Source organism: Nyctibius grandis, chromosome 3 (assembly GCF_013368605.1).
Source record: "Nyctibius grandis isolate bNycGra1 chromosome 3, bNycGra1.pri, whole genome shotgun sequence".
Classification (NCBI taxonomy): domain Eukaryota; kingdom Metazoa; phylum Chordata; class Aves; order Nyctibiiformes; family Nyctibiidae; genus Nyctibius; species Nyctibius grandis.
This window is the reverse complement of record NC_090660.1, coordinates 100183989-100205970: the sequence shown is the minus strand read 5'-3', so window position 1 is coordinate 100205970 and position 21982 is coordinate 100183989. Positions and strand designations below refer to the sequence as shown.

General features: G+C 45.0%; 1 protein-coding gene across 1 annotated transcript in view; it reads right to left on the bottom strand.

Annotated features, from left to right (window-relative positions):
- Window positions 1-21982, bottom strand: part of SLC26A7 (solute carrier family 26 member 7) — a 152937-nt gene that overhangs the window by 108701 nt on the left and 22254 nt on the right. The window contains exon 4 of the mRNA XM_068397215.1: window positions 4410-4574. Within this exon, the coding sequence (XP_068253316.1) occupies window positions 4410-4574 (165 nt within the window). The remainder of the gene's footprint in view (window positions 1-4409; window positions 4575-21982) is intronic.

The following is a 21982-nucleotide window of genomic DNA, read 5'->3' as shown; positions in this document are numbered from 1 at the left end:
GCGGAGTTACTGAATGCCTTCTTTGCCTCTGTCTATACTGCTGGAGGCTGTCCTGAGGAGCCCCGGACCCCTGAGGCCTCAGAGGAAGTCAGGATAGAGAAGGAATCTGTCTTGGTAGATGAGGGCTGGGTCAGGGACCAATTAAGCAATCTGGACATCCACAAATCCATGGGCCCTGATGGGATGCCCCCGCGGGTGCTGAGGGAGCTGGCGGAAGTCATTGCTAGGCCACTCTCCATCATCTTTGCTAAGTCGTGGGCAACGGGAGAGGTGCCTGAGGACTGGAGGAAAGCAAATGTCACTCCAGTCTTCAAAAAGGGCAAGAAGGAGGACCCGGGGAACTATAGACCAGTCAGCCTCACCTCCATCCCCGGAAAGGTGATGGAACAACTTGTCCTTGGTGCTGTCTCTAGGCACATCAAGGATAGGGGGATCATTAGGGGCACTCAGCATGGCTTCACCAAGGGGAAGTCATGCTCAACCAACTTGATAGCCTTTTATGAGGACGTAACCAGGTGGATAGATGATGGTAAAGCTGTGGATGTGGTCTATCTTGATTTCAGTAAAGCGTTTGACACGGTCTCCCACAGCATCCTCGCAGCTAAACTGAGGAAGTGTGGTCTGGATGATCGGGTAGTGAGGTGGATTGTGAACTGGCTGAAGGAAAGAAGCCAGAGAGTGATGGTCAATGGGACAGAGTCCAGTTGGAGGACTGTGTCTAGCGGAGTCCATCAAGGGTCGGTACTGGGACCAGTTCTATTCAATATATTCATTAATGACTTGGATGAGGGAATAGAGTGCACTGTCAGCAAGTTCGCTGATGACACAAAACTGGGAGGAGTGGCTGATGCACCGGAAGGCTGCGCAGCTATTCAGAGGGACCTAGACAGGCTGGAGAGTTGGGCGGGGAGAAATTTAATGAAATATAACAAGGGCAAGTGTAGAGTCCTGCATCTGGGCAAGAACAACCCCATGTACCAGTACAAGTTGGGGGCAGACCTGTTGGAGAGCAGCGTAGGGGAAAGGGACTTGGGGGTCCTAGTGGACAACAGGATGACCATGAGCCAGCAGTGTGCCCTTGTGGCCAAGAAGGCCAATGGCATCCTGGGGTGTATGAGAAGGGGTGTGGTTAGCAGGTCAAGAGAGGTTCTCCTCCCCCTCTACTCTGCCCTGGTGAGGCCGCATCTGGAGTATTGTGTCCAGTTCTGGGCCCCTCAGTTCAAGAAGGACAGGGAACTGCTAGAGAGAGTCCAGCGCAGAGCCACGAAGATGATTAAGGGAGTGGAACATCTCCCTTCTGAGGAGAGGCTGAGGGAGCTGGGTCTCTTTAGCTTAGAGAAGAGGAGACTGAGGGGGGACCTCATTAATGTTTATAAATATGTAAAGGGCAAGTGTCATGAGGATGGAGCCAGGCTCTTCTCAGTGACATCCCTTGACAGGACAAGGGGCAATGGGTGCAAGCTGGAACACAGGAGGTTCCACATAAATATGAGGAAAAACTTCTTTACGGTGAGGGTGACCGAACACTGGAACAGGCTGCCCAGGGAGGTTGTGGAGTCTCCTTCTCTGGAGACATTCAAAACCCGCCTGGACGCGTTCCTGTGTGATATGGTCTAGGCAATCCTGCTCCGGCAGGGGGATTGGACTAGGTGATCTTTCGAGGTCCCTTCCAATCCCTAACATTCTGTGATTCTGTGATTCTGTGATTCTGTGTGAACTGTATAGGGAACAAACTGGGGAAAAAAAGGAAAAAAAAGGCCTGACAGTGGGAACATGAAAGTTTTGTCAGTTAATTTGCAGCACAACCAGAAGGATTTTGCAACAAACTTGCAACACAACCACAAAAGACCCTGTTTTGCAAAGTAAGTTTGTTACTTTGGAGGAGTTCAATTTGCAGTGCTGCATTTCCTCAGAAACTTGTGGAAGGATAAATATATCTACACATGGATAAAGGGCAAATATAGATATGTTTTTCTCTTTTGAGATACTAAGAAAAACTTGATGACACTTTTCTTGTCCCTTGTAAAAATTCGATTTAACATGTAGTCGCCCCTCATGATTTTTCTTCTTTACCTTCCCCTTGCCTCCCCCATTTGCAAAATATCAATTGATGCTGCAATGTGCAGCTCAATTGCAGCGTTACAAACCATGCACAGGGAAAATGAAGTTTAATGAATTACGTAAAGTATGTGTAAACACAAAAATCCCATAGGCTCAACGCCAGTGTAGTAGATTTGTTCTCCATATACAAAGTTCATTTTTACATATTTAATCATGATCTCACTTGCTATAAAGAATCCATTTCACTGGCTTGCTTTACTTTCAAACACACTTTCATCACACTTTATTAAACATTCTTATTCTTGCTTTGCCAACCCAAAGGCTGCCTGAGGCAAAGCAGTCAGCTTTGTGAGTGGGAGGTGTTTTGGAGTGAAGAAGGAAAAAAAAATGTAAGCAAAAATACCAGTCTTTGGGTTTCAAGAATTTGGAGTAAAGAACAAGTCTGGAGAAACATGCCAAATTTGCCTTTCACTCTCTAGTTACATGTGCACACTAACATATATATAATTAGTATAATTTTCATATAAAACTACCATCACAGAAAAAAATGAACATTCAAATCTAAATCTGATGCTTCTGACTGAGATACTGGACCTTCTTAAAGTAATACATGCCTGAATAGATACTAGAAACCTTTTAAAATACTTTTATGGTAGAATTGTCCCTTCTAAACATAGAGACTTTGTTATTCTTTTAAGTTGTACAGAGGGTTCTTTGTTTGCTCATTTGTTTTCAGAGCAATTCAGAACCTTAAAAAAATCAAGAAATTTTTTCTTTGGAAAATGTTCAAAGGGGTTTGATTTCAAAAGTGAAGAGAAGGGCAAAGAACTTGTTTCAGATATATTAAAAAATACAAGGGATAAGGGAACAGATTTCTTTCAAAGCATTTGAATGACCTAATTTATGATATCATCAGCACACCAACAGGGAAATATTTCTTCGTATCACTGCTGTTCTTTATTATTGCTCATAATGTATGTTTTGATTTTGTCTTGGCTATGGTACTTAACACCAGTCATCCATACAAGATGACAATATTCCTATATGTAAGTATAGTCTCCATGGAAACTCCATGAAAAAGAGGTTAGTCACATTTTATGTTAAGTAGTATTTATGAAAAGGTTTTTAAAGAAATATTTAAAAAAAAATATTTTAATATATGATGAAGCATTTGTAATAGTCTCACAGGCCAACTGGCTACTCTTAAAAATGGCTATGACACTGCTAGTTATGTACTTACAAGATAAATTCCTTGTGTTTATTACATGCCCCTAATTCTCATTAATACATTGGTCCTGTAAAAAACTTACCAATGGATTATCCTTACAAAATGTTATCATCAGATTTATAAAATCCTATGAAATAACGTTCTAAAAAGCAACATCATCTTTAACAAATTAACATTAACAATTTTCACAAAATAATAGGATAAAATTAAGAGCAGAGCCGTGCAAGAAAGTACAGTCAGTGCTTTTAAAGGTGTCCTAATTCAGCGGCTAACTAGATGAAGCCTCACCTCATCTGGTAATCAATTCATTAATTGCTATCAGTGCAATGTAAATACCACCTCAGCAGGTAAATCAAGTTTTATTATGAGCAAAATATCATTTTGACAGATAGTATTGTAATACTACCAATGTTTCTCAGAAGAGATTATTCTCACAGTGCCTAAACTCAGGGTTTGCCAGAATAAGTTACCATAAAGAATATGTTCTCATATCTTTTATGCAATAAGATTATACAACTTTGTCCTTTAAGGTTTCAGCTGACAATACCTACTTTCCAAAGGAGTAACCATCATACTGTACAAAAGGCTGTATATATTCTATAAAAATTACATTAAAGCTGTACACTTGCTGTGTTTATGGCAAAGTAATATCATGTCATAAAGCAAAAAGTAACACATCTGGGGCAATTTTTGCATAGGAGATCCAAAAATCATGGGTCATTTTCCTTTTACCACAATGATGGTCAGGTTTCATTCAGCAAAATATGAAGAAAATATGCTTGGAATGATATTTGGAATGATATGCTGACCCAGAAAGAGTTAAACCTCCCCGTACAAGTGCGTAATTGCTCAGGATAATAAATGGAATTATTGATGCTGCAATACACATATTTTAAATTGATTATGGTATCCTTTCAAAATAAGACCCATTCCTGCTAATTCTTCATCAAGTTTTCCTAATCTGTTCTTACAAACAGACCTAGCAAGATGAAGGGTTTAGTATTACATCTTCTGTTTACTCACATGCATGCAAAATAAATTTTTTATATATAGCCAAATGGTGTAGTTATTTAAGAGAATGTTAGCTAATGGAATAACCCATTTCTTTTACTGAACTCACATGAAAAAATCCCAGTGGTCCCGATATATACGGCATTTTCATTCCCAGCAGATACTTCACTTGTGAGGTCACAACGTGTGTAGCTGCTCCTGTTGTCATTGCACTTATCACTGGCTCTGTTAACAAGAAAGTGGCACTGCCCAACTGCAGCATAAACATCGCTACCTAAAAGGCAAAGGCATGAGTATCAGCAATTATAATAAAATGCAGATTCCTGGTGATGGGACAAGGAGCCAGGGTCCTTTTAATAAACTGTAAGATAAATGAGATAAAGATAAAAAGCAAAAGTCCTTTGAAGGACAACTATAGCTGAAAATGGAACCCACTGAAGCTCTGAGGGTTTACCTGCATTATCTTACCCACATCACAGACTCTAAAATTAATTCAGTAACAAAAGCAGACTCAGAGAAACTGTCTTCATGCAATGCTTAGTATTCTCTCCCACTCAAATACTTGAGCACAACAAACTATAAAAACACCAACTCAACACAACCACATGAAGTAAAGCAACTCCAAAAGTGAGGGTGGTGCTGACCCCTTCCTGCTCCACTGCTATTCAGCCCAAGTAGGTAAAGGGCCGTGTCGTGGTCCAGATTACCAGTTGCCAACATGTCCATATCGGGATTCCCAATGTTAGTAATTTCAACAGCTACCAAATTTATTAGGTGCTAAAAGTATGGAGAGATTAGTCTCATGGTGAGAGCTCCATCATCCCGTGGAGCCCTGCCATGCCCCTGTATGCTGCGCCATCAGATTTCCCTTCCCACACAGTCACACAACTGCTTTGCTGCTCCAGCAGACCCGTAGCCTCCTGATATCCCAATGACCCTGCACATACAGTTCAATATACTGTGATACTTCGTGCTCTCATGCTACAATATCATAACATCCAATATATCAAGTATTGCTAGTCCACTACTTCTGGTTACATCAACTTCATACCTTGAGGTTTCTGGTTTTGCAGGTATTCAGTTAAAGGAGTAACAGAAGTTGCTTCAGATGATGGAGGATATAAAAATACTTATCTTCTTTAGAGAGAAACAGGGATGTTTACATAGTTACGTGTTCTGTATGAACAACCTTTGTAAACTTATAATAAGTAAAGTGTCTTAAAGATCTTTAAAATCTACCCTGTGCATTTGAGAAATACTTGAACTGAGAAAGCAGAATATCTGCATACAATAAAAAATGTAAAATAGGAAGAAAAATTCAACATTCAACTTCATAAACACAATCCCATATACAATCTGGATTTCTCTGCTAGTAAAAAGAGTAGACTTTGGCTCAGCTATATTTGACTTTGAAGATTATTTCAGCTTTGTTGCAACTTTAACAGAAGCTATTTCAGAGTACAGATATACAATGAAACAATAATATCCAGGAATCTGGACTACAGCTGAATTTACAACTATTCTAGACACTTCACAGGAATATAGGACAAATACCCGAAGTATTATTGTGTACTACTGTGTTTTCTCCCCTTATCCCAGACTGCAGTCACTCTTTTCCTCTGAAGAATGAGATTTGACAGCTCAGGTCTTTGAATAAGGTTGTTACATACCTATCGATGCTACTGTGGTTAGAATAACACTTAATCCTTTTCTGCTCTATATTAAGATATTAAGTTACACTTAAATTATCTCCCTTACAATGAGTTCTGCAGATTCATTAGATAAAAAAAGCAGTATCTTACTGCTATAAACTTTTGCATTTGCTGTTCTTCTGCCTGAAAAGTTACATGCTTTTGCCACAGAGTTGTTTGTTACAATACTTTTTAAGGGGATTATTTTTTGTTTATCATACTAAATATCATACTAAATATCATCCTTTTGGAATATATCACAGCCTCCTTTCCTTTATTTTGTTTTGTTCTGAAGCTAAAAGAATAATTTCCAAATGTTATAATTCTTTATGTCTGAACACCTTTTATTTTTTTCACCATACAACAAACAGCTGACAGCGGCGGCAGCAGCGAAAGCGGCGGCAGCGACTTGAGGTTAGTGCGGGGGCGAGGGCGACATCGGGCTTAACCGGGCGGTTTTTCATACTCTGGGCCCCCCCTGAACTCCCCCGCGAGCATCAGCCCCGAGCTGCTTCCTCCTGACCCCGGACCCGGAGGTTCCCGGCAACGAATCAGGAGAGGAGGGGGCGTAGCCGGAGGCACCGCGGGCGATTTAAACGCTCCACCCCCTGTTATCAGGTGATAAAGAGCCTCCTGGAGAGCAGGGACTAGTCCCTGGCCAGAAGGGAGAGGGAGACTCAGCAGTGCCTGTGTGAATCAGCAGTGACTGGGTGTGTCCCAGGGCAGGAGAAGCTGCAGTTGTTTGCAGCTCGTTGGGGAGGGCACTGACTCCCTCCCAGTGCACAAGGCGAGGAAGGTGCCAAGGAGCTGTGAACCAGGGGTGGCACCAACAGGTATTTCCCAGTTCAGTGGAAGAACAATGGTATTTACCCGGTGGAAGAAGACCAAAATGGATGTGGGAACCCAGACAGAGCTCCCACGGAAGGAGGCGATGGTGCAGGTTGCGGGCTGCAGGGAATGCTACAGCGTCTCTGTAGTGTCAGGGGGCTGTGTGCTCTGTGAGCAAGTAGATGATCTGCTTGGCCGAGCGGCACAGCTGCAAAGCCAGGTTGAAAGGCTTCAAGCCGAAGTAGAAAGGCTTAGGAGCATTTGGGAGGCTGAAATGGAGATAGACTGGTGGAGCCAGGCTCTGCCCTCCCTGCAACAAAAATGGGAGCACCTGCCAGAGAGCTCCCAGGATCGAGGGACCCCTGTACTCTGCCCCTCTCAGGTGGAAAACAATAACCTAGAGGAGAGGAGTGAGTGGAGGCAAGTCTATGGCTGTGGCAAAAGGCGAGTGCCCTCCTTGCCTACCTTGCCTCCACAGCCGCCTCTGAGCAATAGATATGAAGCCCTAGTGGAATACAGCCGGTCCAATGGGGATGTGGTGGAGAGGCAACCTATATCAGAGGTCCCACCACAGTCAGAAAAACCTGACAGGCGTATAGCTACCTCCTCCACAAGGAAGAAGAGGAGAGTTTTAGTGGTTGGAGGCTCCTTCCTAAAGGGATCTGAGGGCCCAATATGCAGAGCTGACCCCCATCACAGGGAGGTCTGCAGCCTGCCTGGAGCCCGAATCAGGGATATCACCAGGCAACTCCCCAACCTGGTGAAGGCCACAGACTACTACCCCCTGCTGATCTTCCAGACAGGTGGGGAAGAAGCTGCATCCCGTAGTCTGAGGGGGATGAAGAAAGACTACAAGGCCCTAGGACGGTTGGTGAAAGAGTCTGGGGCACAAGTTGTTTTCTCCTCCCTCCTTCCATTTTCAGGTGATGACGTGGGATGGAACAGTAGGATTCTCTCTATTAACGCCTGGCTACGAGACTGGTGCTACAGGCAGGGCTTTGGGTTCTTTGATAATGGCTGGTTTTATAAGACACCAAGCATGACGGTAATACATGGGAAAGGTTTATGTCGCAGGGGCAAAAGGGTTCTGGGACAGGAATTAGCAGGGCTCATTCGGAGAGCTTTAAACTAGATTCGAAGGGGGATGGGGTAGTAGCTGGGCTTGCACCACTGGGGCAACGGTCTAGTGTTGAGGTAGACCAGGAGGCCTCCCATCCCCCTGGGGTGAAATTAGGGGGTGAATCTGGGATGAAATCGGTGTGCCCAGCTCGCTCCCTGAAATGCCTGTACACCAATGCACGCAGCATGGGGAATAAGCAGGAGGAGTTAGAAATCCGTGTTCGGTCGGGGGGCTATGATCTAGTGGCAATTACAGAGACTTGGTGGGATGCCTCCATGACTGGAATGTGGTCATGGATGGCTATGTCCTGTTCAGGAAAGACAGGCCGCTAAGGAGAGGTGGTGGAGTTGCTCTTTATGTGAGTGAGCAGCTAGAATGTATTGAGTTCTGTCCAGAGGCGGATCAGGAGCAAGTTGAGAGTTTGTGGGTGCGAATCAAGGGGCAGGCTGGCAGGGGTGATACTGTTGTGGGTGTCTATTACAGGCCACCGGATCAGGATGAGGAGGGTGATGAGGCCTTCTACAGCCAGCTGAGAGCAGTCTCGCAATTACAGGGCCTGGTTGTTGTGGGGGATTTCAACTACCCTGATATTTGCTGGAAGGCCTACTCAGCCAGCCATCCCCAGTCCAGGAGGTTCCTCCAGTGCATTGATGATAACTTTCTGATGCAAATGGTGGATGAGCCAACTAGGAGAGGAGCGCTGCTGGATCTTATCCTCACTAACAAGGAGGGTCTGGTTGAAGAGGTGAAGGTTGAGGGCAGCCTTGGTTGTAGCGACCATGAGATGGTAGAGTTCAGGATCTCATGTGGCAGGAACAGAATAGCTAGCAGAATCACAACCCTGGACTTCAGGAGGGCCAACTTTGGCCTTTTCAAGCAATTGCTAGGGGAAATCCCATGGGACAGGGTACTAGAAGGTAAGGGGGCCCAAGATAGTTGGTTAGCATTCAAGGACTGCTTCTTCCGAGCTCAAGATCAGAGCATCCCAGCAGGTAGGAAGTCGAGGAAGGGTACCAGGAGACCTGCATGGTTAAACAGGGAACTGCTGGGCAAACTCAAGTGGAAGAAGAGGGTGTACAGATCATGGAAGGAGGGGCTGGCCACTTGGGAGGAATATAAGTCTGTTGTCAGAGGATGTAGGGAGGCAACTAGGAAAGCTAAGGCCTCCTTGGAATTAAACCTTGCAAGAGAGGTCAAGGACAACAGAAAGGGCTTCTTCAAATACATTGCAGGTAAAGCCAACACTAGAGGCAATGTAGGCCCACTGATGAATGAGGTGGGGGCCCTGGAGACAAAGGATAAAAAGAAGGCGGAGTTACTGAATGCCTTCTTTGCCTCTGTCTATACTGTTGGAGGCTGTCCTGAGGAGCCCCGGACCGCTGAGGCCTCAGAAGAAGTCAGGATAGAGGAGGAATCTGTCTTGGTTGATGAGGGCTGGGTCAGGGACCAATTAAGCAACCTGGACGTCCACAAATCCATGGGCCCTGATGGGATGCCCCCGCGGGTGCTGAGGGAGCTGGCGGAAGTCATTGCTAGGCCACTCTCCATCATCTTTGCTAAGTCGTGGGCAACGGGAGAGGTGCCTGAGGACTGGAGGAAAGCGAATGTCACTCCAGTCTTCAAAAAGGGCAAGAAGGAGGACCCGGGTAACTATAGACCGGTCAGCCTCACCTCCATCCCCGGAAAGGTGATGGAGCAACTTGTCCTTGGTGCTGTCTCTAGGCACATCAAGGATAGGGGGATCATTAGGGGCACTCAGCATGGCTTCACCAACGGGAAGTCTTGCTCAACCAACTTGATAGCCTTTTATGAGGATGTTACCCGGTGGATAGATGATGGTAAAGCTGTGGATGTGGTCTATCTCGATTTCAGTAAAGCGTTTGACACGGTCTCCCACAGCATCCTCGCAGCTAAACTGAGGAAGTGTGGTCTGGATGATCGGGTAGTGAGGTGGATTGTGAACTGGCTGAAGGAAAGAAGCCAGAGAGTAGTGGTCAGTGGGACAGAGTCCAGTTGGAGGCCTGTGTCTAGCGGAGTCCCGCAAGGGTCGGTTCTGGGACCAGTACTATTCAATATATTCATTAATGACTTGGATGAGGGATTAGAGTGCGCTGTCAGCAAGTTCGCTGATGACACAAAGCTGGGAGAAGTGGCTGACACACCAGAAGGCTGCGCAGCCATTCAGAGAGACCTGGACAGGCTGGAGAGTTGGGCAGGGAGAAATTTAATGAAATATAACAAGGGCAAGTGTAGAGTCCTGCATCTGGGCAAGAACAACCCCATGTACCAGTACAAATTGGGGGCAGACCTGTTGGAGAGCAGCGTAGGGGAAAGGGACTTGGGGGTCCTAGTGGACAACAGGATGACCATGAGCCAGCAGTGTGCCCTTGTGGCCAAGAAGGCCAATGGCATCCTGGGGTGTATTAGAAGGGGTGTGGTTAGCAGGTCAAGAGAGGTTCTCCTCCCCCCTCTACTCTGCCCTGGTGAGGCGGCATCTGGAGTATTGTGTCCAGTTCTGGGCCCCTCAGTTCAAGAAGGACAGGGAACTGCTAGAGAGAGTCCAGCGCAGAGCCACGAAGATGATTAAGGGAGTCGAACATCTCCCTTATGAGGAGAGGCTGAGGGAGCTGGGTCTCTTTAGCTTGGAGAAGAGGAGACTGAGGGGGGACCTCATTAATGTTTATAAATATGTAAAGGGCAAGTGTCATGAGGATGGAGCCAGGCTCTTCTCAGTGACATCCCTTGACAGGACAAGGGGCAATGGGTGCAAGCTGGAACACAGGAGGTTCCACATAAATATGAGGAAAAACTTCTTTACGGTGAGGGTGACCGAACACTGGAACAGGCTGCCCAGGGAGGTTGTGGAGTCTCCTTCTCTGGAGACATTCAAAACCCGCCTGGACGCGTTCCTGTGTGATATGGTCTAGGCAATCCTGCCCCGGCAGGGGGATTGGACTAGGTGATCTTTCGAGGTCCCTTCCAATCCCTAACATTCTGTGATTCTGTGATTCTGTGTGATTCTGTGATTCTGTAAATCTCACCTATATGGAGTGAGCTACGAGTATAATAGCACAAAAGGAACAAAAATACCAAAGTGAGTGGCTTTTCATTTACCACAAAAACCTCTAGTGAACAATTTCCTCTTCCATCTGAGAGATTAAATCTGAAGGTTTTTTTTCTGTTTCCCACTAATAGCATGTGAACAGCTCTGTACTACGAAAAATCAGAACATTGATTGCCATTCAAGATTGGACCCCAACAATGATAATTACTGTTATACCCTCAGTGAGTAGTAATTTAGTTAGTGAGGTCTAAAACCAGTAATTACTAATTTCAGATATTTTGTTTAGCTTGTTTGTTCTAACAGTGTGCCTATTCATATATTTAAAACATTGTTCACAGTATCAATAAGTACGAAAAATCAGAACATTGATTGCCATTCAAGATTGGACCCCAACAATGATAATTACTGTTATACCCTCAGTGAGTAGTAATTTAGTTAGTGAGGTCTAAAACCAGTAATTACTAATTTCAGATATTTTGTTTAGCTTGTTTGTTCTAACAGTGTGCCTATTCATATATTTAAAACATTGTTCACAGTATCAATAAGAAAAGAATTCTCCCTTCCCTGGTGAATTTTTGTTTGTTTTCTAAGATCAGTTTGTATTGTATGGATGTGAAATTTCTAACTGTGCAATAGCTAAGTTTCCAGAGAATGAGATGGATGTTTATTTAGCTGTGGATTCAAAACCACAGAGACAATTCTGTGAAGTACATATCACAGAGACATATTAGTTAATATTAGCATTTCAGAGCAAGTTATTACAGGGAAATGGTGTCATGACTGCAGAACTTAGCAACTGCAGCATCACTCTCACATTTACTTTTTTTTTTACTTTAATTTTTTTGCTTTAAATTTTCAGCGTTTTAGGGGGATGTGACCCTGCTTTACAGGTAGTAACTAAAAGGTCACATTTCGAACATACTTTTAATTGTTCGTTTATAACCATGGGTTATGTAAAATACATCCAAACCATGAGTTTAGTTTCGGGTAGACAATTTCCGTAGCCACTCAGTTAAACAAGCAGCAGCCTACTCTGGTCCCCTGTCACTTACTGCAGAAAGTAGCTCAGCAATGCTTCATCAGCATGTACATCCTACTCTATTTACATTATAGTTAAATATAATGTGCATCCATATGTCTTCCATAGTGAATATCTAACAATGAAGCAACCAGAACAGAAAGCATCTGGGGAGAAGGGTGGAATTTTCAGCATAAGCTGGGATGGGAAACTCCTGCTGCCCTTGCAACATGAGTGATGTACAGAAACTGCTGAGATGAAGAGGGGGCAAAAACTTTCTTTGAAACAAGCCTCCCAAATCTAGTTGCATGTGAGTTTTCTTGACAGATATACTTAATATTTTTAACATTTGTACTGGCCCAGATCAACTCTTCAGTTAACCCTCCATTCTTGGGAACAGACATACAGCTCACAGCTTGGCTGTCACTGCTTTTTGCGTGAACATCATTTGAAACTAAGCTGAGCTCACTTTCATCGCATTGTGCTATGTCATAAAATCTTTCACCCACTAAGTAATAACCAAAACATAGATTGTTCAATATTCTTAAAGAAATTTCTAATAATCTACTTTATCCTTGCTGTGGTCATGATGTGGGTTTTCCATCTTATTTTCTGATAAATTTTATGATTTTTCTTCCTTCTTGATACAGAAAAACTACAGGGAAAACTGATGGTGAAGTGTCAGAACAGCAAAATCCTGAAGGACAAAAAATGCCAAAGGCAATTAGCTTTCTCTTTTTGTTATTTGTACTAATACTGGGCTTTTGTTAAACTGTAAAAGGAAAAAAAAATTCACATATTTTAGGATTGCCTCCATAATTTTTCATTTTTCAAAATTTAGTTCCTAGGGGATGAAGGAATATTTCATGAGAACAATCACAGCAACAAAAATGGTTTCAAAGGTGCATGGCTACAGTTTCTTTGTGCAGCTTTTTCAGTACATCACACTATGTTAAAAGGTTCGTTAAGAAGTAACTACCTTGAGATGAATTTTGCTTTCTCCAAGTATACACTCTTGACTAAATTCAAGTGAATGAAAACAGAAGCTGTCATAGAAAGGAAAAAAAAAACCAGGAGAAAGTGAGGGAAAGCAGCCTTGAGTTAATGCACAGCAAAGGAGAAAAGATCATGGAAACAAATTATAAAACCAAGTGATTAGACAGAAGTGGTGGAAGGTGGGATTTCTAAAAAAAATTATAGAAAAACAATGAACACTAAAGTTGAGAATGGAAAAAAGATAATGCAAAGGGAATCTTTTCTTGCAGCTGTCTTTACTGTTCCATAATTTTACCCTGACAAGCAGAAGAAGAGAATGGGGATTTAGCCAGGAGAAGAGAAACAAGTAATTGCAAAAAGCAAAGCCCTCACATTCATTAATTCAAGCCCTTTTGGTTCTTGTCCACTTTCAATACTTTCTTCCCATGACAACGTACTCAGTTTATTATTGTTAAAATTCCACTCTCACTGTGTAGTCAATCTAACTTTATGGCAAGTAAAAATTTTTATCACATAAGAGGCACTTTAGAAATCATTAATCTCAAACTTCCTGTCCACAGTAATTCAAAGGCTGTTATCATGTTGCCTGCTGCATAGATTCAGTTTTGAAGAGTGAATTTTAAATCCCTCAAAAACCCACGTTCTGGAAGGCGTGGCTTTTTTTCACTGTTAAATCAAACAAAAAGTGGTGATACTCTTTCTGATCATTTGCTGCATGGGCTAAGAAGATGAGGTCAGCCATGGGGAATATCACTTGGAAGGGAACAGTACAGACTGCGAGCCTCTCATTTAGCCTCTCATTTAGTATGTTGTACTGGTTATCTCAAAATGGGAGGTTGCAGAAATTAAGATATCTATGGATGGTCTGGAGACCCTCCGTCAGACATGGACAGTTCAGCATGACTGAGTCACCAATTTAAAACTCTTTTTGGCCTGTTTCAATAGATGTTATGATTGGGAGCTTTTGGTCTTTTGAATTACGGCTCCTAAGTTCACTGTGGGTGGCTTGAGAGTGTTTGGTAGCTTCTGATGATGTGTGGAGTGGGCTTTCCTCACTCCAGGACCTGAAAAAGACTTCTTTCTGTGGTCTCTCTGGACTAACACGTAGCATGCTGTACCCTAATTGTGGGAACCAGGACTCCCATCCAGCCTAGCTGTCCTTTTCCGGATACAGAATGTGAGCCTGCAAGAAGTTATTTCCACTGTGAAAGAAAAATGAGCTCCTTTCCTGATTGTCACTGTGTAATAAAGACTCATTTTTGTACTTCATGAATAACTATGTGTAACATAGGATAGTGCACCATAGTTTTCCCCACAGGGAAACAAAGCTTTGGACAAGAGTATTAGCCTTACAAAAACACACTTTCTATTCAAATGTGCTCCTTCGTTATTAAGGAAACCGTTATTAAGGAAACTGATAATAAACTTGTTCTACAGATAATAACCAGAAACATTTTTTCTTTCTCATACTATACATCAGCATCTAATTATATGTAAGTATTTAAAATACAGTAGCTGAAAAACTTACCATAAAAATGGAGAAGACTGGAATGGAATAACCAGCCATTTCTCATTTGCAAAAGAATAGCACAACTGAAGTCTGTAGCGCTGTGGTTCTTAAGAGAATACAATATTTTTTCTAGGATAAAAATTTTTTTTCTCACTTTGAACTGCAGGTAGCTTTCCTCTATTTATTCAGCAAATTTAGTGTTGAACTTCACTTCAGTATGTTGGGATTTTTATAGACATATATTTATGCAAGCATTCTTGCACATATAACATACTAATAGGAAAAAAAAAACTTATCCAAAAGCTTTTTTTTGAGGATTTTTTGATGCTATAAAGGCATCATCCAATTACAAAATCATTCCATAGGCATCTATTATGTTCTGTCATTTCCTCTCCCCATCAATACCTCTGAGGTACTTAATATCAGGGAATAATTCCATTAACTTGATTGGCTTTATATGCCCTGTTTATCTTTACAGAGTAGCAGTTACATAAGCATTAAAAAAAAATCTGCATTATACTTTCTATCTGCTTTTAAAAATGAAATAGTCTCTGTGAATGTATTATCTTAAATGCTTTTGGTAATAACAGTTATTTTATGTTTATTTATTTTCTCTTAATACTATGTTATCTTCATCAGGATGTCTCTTAAGATAACTAAATATATTCCCTCTTTTACGAACACTCAGGAATCTGAAATTAATTACTTGAAAAATTTAGGCAGCTAAGCCTGAAATTTCAAATCTTACAAGCTCCTGGTGACAGGGAACAGTTCCAATTTATTTGCGCAGCAGTTTGCGCAGGCAGGGCGAGCAGAGTAGGCGGGCAGGAAGGTATGGTTTCCACTCAGCAGGGCCCTAAGTCCCTTGCGGGTGCCAGAAAAGACATGGCAACCCAAACGGACCTGCTGCGGAAGCATGCAGAGGTGCAGGTGCCAGGCTGCAGGGAGTGCCAGAGCCTGGCCCTGACACTCGAGGGTAACGGAGACCTCACCTGTGTGAGGTGCTAACAGGTCGACGACCTGATCTCCTTGGTGGCCCAGCTCAAGGAGGAGGTGGAAAGGTTAAGGCGTACAAGAGTATCCCAGGAAGAGGATGGCGGGCAGTGCTGTTCCCTGCCTGTCCTGGGGAAAACGGACGGGCCTAATGCTCCCCAGGTAGTAGAGGATCCTCTTCCTCCTCCACATGGAGCAGGAGGAGGCCTAGGGGATGGGGGGGAATGGAGGCAGGTCCCTGCTCGGGGTGGCAGGCGAATCCCATCCCGACCTTCGTCCCCTCCCCACGTCCCCCTGCAGAATAGGTATGAGGCGCTGGAGCCTGAGCGTCTTCCTGAGTGTCAGGAAGATACAAATCTAGGTGAAAGATCCTCTACGGGGCTACGTAAACAGAAGCAACCAAGTAAGAGGGTTGCAACCAGCTCCAAAAAGGAGAAAAGAAAAGTAATTGTTATAGGTGACTCCCTGCTAAGGGGAACGGAGGGCCCCATATGCAGGCCAGACCCGACTCACAGGGAAGTCTGCTGCCTCCCTGGGGCTCAGGTAAGGGATGTTGCCAGGAGGTTTCCTCAACTGGTGAGGCCCTCTGACTACTACCCACTATTAGTATTCCAGGTGGGTAGGGATGAGATTGAAGAGAGAAGTCCCAGGGCAATCAAAAGGGACTTCAGGGCCCTGGGGCGTTTGGTAAAGGGGGTAGGTGCGCAGGTGATATTCTCTTCAATTCCTTTGGTATTTGGTGAAAATAGGAAAAAGACTATGAAAGTACAACAGATTAACATGTGGCTAAGAGACTGGTGCCGGAGGTGGGATTTTGGGTTTGTTGACCACGGGGCGGCTTTCATGGCACTGGGCCTGCTTATGCCAGATGGGGAACAGCTGAGTCAGAAGGGGAAAAGGGTTATGGCTCAGAAGTTGGCAGGGCTGGTTAAAAGGTCTTTAAACTAGGTTCGATGGGGGAGGGGGATAAGACCAGGGCAGCCACAAATAAACCTAGGGGTGACAGGCCTGCGTCGGGGGCAAGGCCGCTAGCCCAGCTGAAGTGCGTTTACACCAATGCACACAGTAGGGGCAACAAACAGGAAGAGCTAGAGGCCACTGTACAGCAGGAAGGTTATGATGTGGTTGCCATCACAGAAACGTGGTGGGATGACTCTCATGACTAGAGTGCTGCTATGGATGGCTATAAGCTCTTTAAGAGGGACAGGCGAAGCAGGAGAGGCGGTGGGGTAGCGCTATATGTTAGGGAGTGCTTGGACTGTGTTGAAATTGAGGAAGATGGTGAGGATGACAAGGTTGAATGTTTATGGGTGAAGATCAGGGGGAAGGTCGGCAGGGCGGACATTACGGTGGGAGTCTGTTATAGACCACCCAACCATGATGAGCAGGCGGACGAGGTGTTTTACAAGCGGCTGTCAGAAGCCGCCCGGTCGCCGGCCCTTGTACTCGTGGGCGACTTCAACTTGCCGGATGTCTGCTGGAAATACAACATGGCAGAGAGGAAGCAATCTAGGAGGTTCCTCGAATGTGTGGAGGACAACTTCCTCATGCAAGTGGTAAATGAGCCCACTAGAGGAGGGACCCTGCTTGACCTGTTGTTTGTGAACAGAGAAGGACTAGTGGGAGATGTGAGGGTCGGTGGCCGTCTTGGGAGTAGCGACCACGAAATGTTAGAGTTTTCGATAGTGGGGGAAGTAAGGAGGGGCAAGAGTAGAACTTCTGCCTTAGATTTCCAGTGGGCTGACTTTAGCCTGTTTAAGAGGCTGGTGGACTGAGTCCCTTGGGAATCGGTCCTGGAGGGCAAAGGAGTCCAGGAAGGCTGGACATGCTTCAAAAGGGAATTGCTAAATATTCAGGAGCTGGCTGTCCCAGTCTGTAGGAAGGCAAGCCGTCGGGGAAAAAGACCGGCCTGGTTAAACAGGGAACTTAGACTAGAACTTAAGGAAAAAAAGAGAGCCTACTTGCTCTGGAAGAAGGGTCGGGTGACTTGGGAGGTCCATAGGGACGTGGCCAGGTCGTGTAGGGAGAAGATTAGAAGGGCCAAAGCTCAATTAGAGCTCGATTTGGCTGCTACAGTCAAAGACAACAAAAAAAGCTTTTACAAATACATCAACAGCAAAAGGAGGGTCAAGGAGAGCCTCCACCACTTGCTGAATGAGGAGGGTAGTGTAGTGTCAGGGGACGAGGAAAAGGCAGAGGTGCTCAATGCCTTCTTTGCCTCAGTCTTTAATGTCAAGATCGGTTGTCCTCAGGAGACTCAGCCCCCAGAGCCTGAAGTTAGGGACGGGGGGCTGTGTGAACCTCCCATGATCCAGGAGGAGACGGTTAGTGACCTGCTGTGCCAGTTGGACACCCACAAGGCTATGGGCCTGGATGGGATTCACCCCAGAGTAATGAAGGAACTGGCAAAGGAACTTGCCAAACCACTCTCGATTGTCTACCGGCAGTCCTGGTTAACTGGAGAAGTTCCAGCTGACTGGAAATTAGCAAACGTAACGCCCGTCTACAAGAAGGGTCGGAAGGACGATCCAGGGAACTATAGGCCTGTCAGCCTGACCTCGGTGCCAGGCAAGGTGATGGAACAGATCATCCTGAGTGCCATTACACGGCACATGCAGGACAATCGGGGCATCGGGGCCAGCCAACATGGATTCATGAAAGGCAGGTCCTGCTCGACCAACCTGGTCTCCTTCTATGACAAAGTGACCCGCTTAGTAGATGAGGGCAGGGCTGTGCATGTAGTCTATCTAGACTTCAGTAAGGCATTCGACACTGTCTCCCACAGCATCCTCCTGGATAAACTGGCTGCCCGGGGCTTGGATGGGTGGACTCTTTTATGGGTTAAAAACTGGCTGTCTGGCTGAGCCCAGAGAGTGGTGGTGAATGGGGCAAAGTCCAACTGGCGGCCGGTCACTAGCGGTGTTCCCCAGGGCTCAGTTCTGGGGCGGTGCTGTTCAATATCTTTATAGATGATCTAGACGTAGGGATTGAGTGCACCCTCAGCAAATTTGCAGATGACACCAAGCTGGGTGGGAGTGTCGATCTGCTGGAGGGTAGGAAGGCCCTACAGAGGGATCTGCACAGGTTAGATAGATGGGCCGAGACCAACGGCATGAGGTTCAACAAGAACAAGTGCCGGGTCTTACACTTTGGCCACAACAACCCCATGCAGCTCTACAGGCTGGGGGAAGAGTGGTTAGAAAGCGGCGCGGCGGAAAGAGACCTGGGGGTGCTGATCGACAGCCGGCTAAACATGAGCCAGCAGTGTGCCCAGGTGGCCAAGAAGGCCAATGGCATCCTGGCCTCTATTAGGAATAGTGTAGCCAGCCGCTCTAGGGAAGTGATCGTCCCTCTGTACTCAGCACTGGTGAGGCCGCATCTTGAGTACTGTGTTCAGTTCTGGGCCCTGCACTTCAAGAAAGATGTTGAGGTGTTGGAGCGAGTCCAGAGGAGGGCGACCAAGCTGGTGAAGGGTCTGGAGGGTCTGACCTACAAGGAACGGCTGAGGGAGCTGGGGCTGTTTAGCCTGGAGAAGAGGAGGCTCAGAGGTGGCCTTAGTGCAGTCTACAACTACCTGAAGGGAGGTTGTAGTGAAGTGGGAGTTGGCCTCTTCTCCCGGGCAACTAGCGATAGGACAAGAGGACACAGCCTCAGGCTTCGCCAGGGGAGGTTCAGGTTGGACATCAGGAAGAATTTCTTTACAGAAAGGGTTATTAGACATTGGAATGTGCTGCCCAGGGAGGTGGTGGAGTCACCATCTCTGGATGTGTTTAAGAAAAGACTGGACATGGCACTTAGTGCCATGGTCTAGTTGACAGAGTGGTGTCAGGGCAACGGTTGGACTCGATGATCCCTGAGGTCTCTTCCAACCTGGTTGATTCTGTGATTCTGTGATTCTGTGATTCTGTGATTTCGTGTCTTGACGGCACTGAAATTCACAGAGCCTGCTCAGAGCTTGCCTCGCACACAAATGCACACTTACGGTCTTCACAAAACACAAAGCAGCCAACAGTAGTTCATCTCAAAAACACACCTCTTCCCTTTGCCTTTCCTCTGTGACTCATTATCTTATACATTTTTTCCTTTTTTTCTTTAATATTATTTGCTAATTAGAGTACTTAGCCAGGCTACTGGAAAAATAGTATCAAATTGATTTTCTGGTCAAGGAGGTTCAGGTCTTTACCTACTCTTTCTAAGAAGGAACCAGCTGTTCCAGAGACAGACATTTCATCCCTCCTGTGGAAGCTGCCCAAGGTATGGAAGAGTCATAACATCAGTCAGTTTTGTATAATTAGTGGCTGGTTAGAGCACTGCATTTTTAATTTTTTTCAGTACAAAGAAACAGTTTTATGGGCAGACACCGTAACACAGGTCTGCTCCCTTCCCAGAGAAGTACCATCCCAACTACACTGACAATTCTAATTCGTTTTTCAGGATGTCTTCAACACAAAACTGTTGCCCCAAAATACATCATATTGTTCTTCTTGTCCCAGAGTACCTCATCTATTCCAGGCTATTCATTAATTTTTAGTATACTCTGATAAGTAGAAGCAGGTCACTGAGTTAACTCTCCATTACCAGCAAGACGTGCCCTGTCACATTATCTGGGAATTGTAGCAACTGTTAGCCAGGAGACTGGAATCATGATGAGAAATGTGGATTCCCACACTTGACAGCACCTGAGATGATGGCAAAGTTTAATCACAGCCTTGATCCAGACTTTCACTTGAATATCATGGATCAGTAACTTCAAGGCACTCCTCTAGGAAATAAGTATTTTAATCTGGTCTCTAACCATTAAACTCGCATTAAGGACATGTGGCAGCACTACAAGCACCAGCTGTATGAGTGTATCTCCAGCGCAAGTGACATTACTGACCAGGGAGAGGAGCCCATGCACGTGGCACAGTTCCCTATCAGACCTGCTTTCAAGATGCAGGCAGAGGATTTTCTAGTTCTTATCACTCCAATCAGGTTTAAACAGGACATAGGCTGAGATAAGTCAGCCAGTGCAGCTGAACACATATGAAAAAGCAGAACTTTTCAGAATGAAAGAGTAAGAAGTCCAGAGGATTTACACACCTAATGGGATTCTGCAGCAGCTAAGCATGAAATCACTGCATTGGATTTTGAAGTCAGATCCAATGCAGTCACCAGCTTCCCACTTGAGGCATTTTGGCCTTTAATACTCAAGCCTCCTTGGGGATGACGTAAGAGATTGTCAGGCTGTGAGCACAGCACTCCCACAAGAAGAGCTCTGTGCACACCCAGAGGACTCTGCTGTTACAAGCAGCCTGCACACGATGCAGTGTTTTGTTGCACACACTTGTGCAGTGGGACAGTACATACAGCAGCCAGGCAGAATCAACATCAACTCTACTCCATATGCTATCTGAGGGTTTTCCCTCATATTGCTACTCCAAGTCATAATTCTGTAACCAATAAAAGAATGCAAAAATACAACAGAAATGACCATGCTTCTTGATATTTCCTAGTGACTAACATAAGCATATACCCCTGTTGCTGACAAGCATGTGGGGCACTGGAGATTCCATTCTGGGCTCCTTAGCTCATCCTCTGCGTGGCAGAGGGATGCAAAGCACCAGTGCAGGGATCCAAGTTTCTTTCAGGCAGCCAGGTACCCAGGAGGTGTGGCGAAGCTGAGTACTGGAACATTTCTTACATTTTAATATTTACAAGGAAAGAGGGAAGGCTTCTTTGAAGACCTAAGCAACTGGCAATGGATAAAGGAACTCAGCACTTGTGGTCAGAGTAGGAAAAGAGGAAAAATTTAAAAGACCTCTGAACATTGGAATAAATTTTGGAGAATAGAATCATAGAATAGTTTTGGTTGGAAAAGACCTTTAAGATCATCAAGTCCAACTGTTAACCTAGCACTGCCAAGCATACCACTAAGCCACGTCCCTAAGCACCACATCTACACGTCTTTTAAATACCTCCAGGGATGATGACTCAACCACTTCCCTGGACAGCCTGTTCCAATGCTTGACAACCCTTTTAGTGAAGAAATTTTTCTTGTTATCCAGTCTAAACCTCTCCTGGCACAACTTGAGGCCGTTTCCTCTCGTCCTATCACTTGTTACTTGGGAGAAGAGACCAACACCCACCTCCTTTCAGGTAGTTGTAGACAGCGATAAGGTCTCCCCTCAACCTCCTTTTCTCCAGGCTAAACAACTCCAGGTGCCTCCCAGCCACTCCTCATGAGACTTGTGCTCTAGACCCTTCACCAGCTTCGTTGCACTTCTTTGGACTCGCTGCAGCACCTCAATGTCTTTCTTGGAGTGAGGGGCCCAAAACTGAACACAGTATTCGAGGTGTGGCCTCACCAGTGCAGCGTACAGGGGGACGATCACTTCCCTAGTCCTGCTGGCCACACTATTTCTGATACAAGCCAGGATGCTGTTGGCTTGGAGGAATACAGGGAAATTGTCCGAGCAGCCA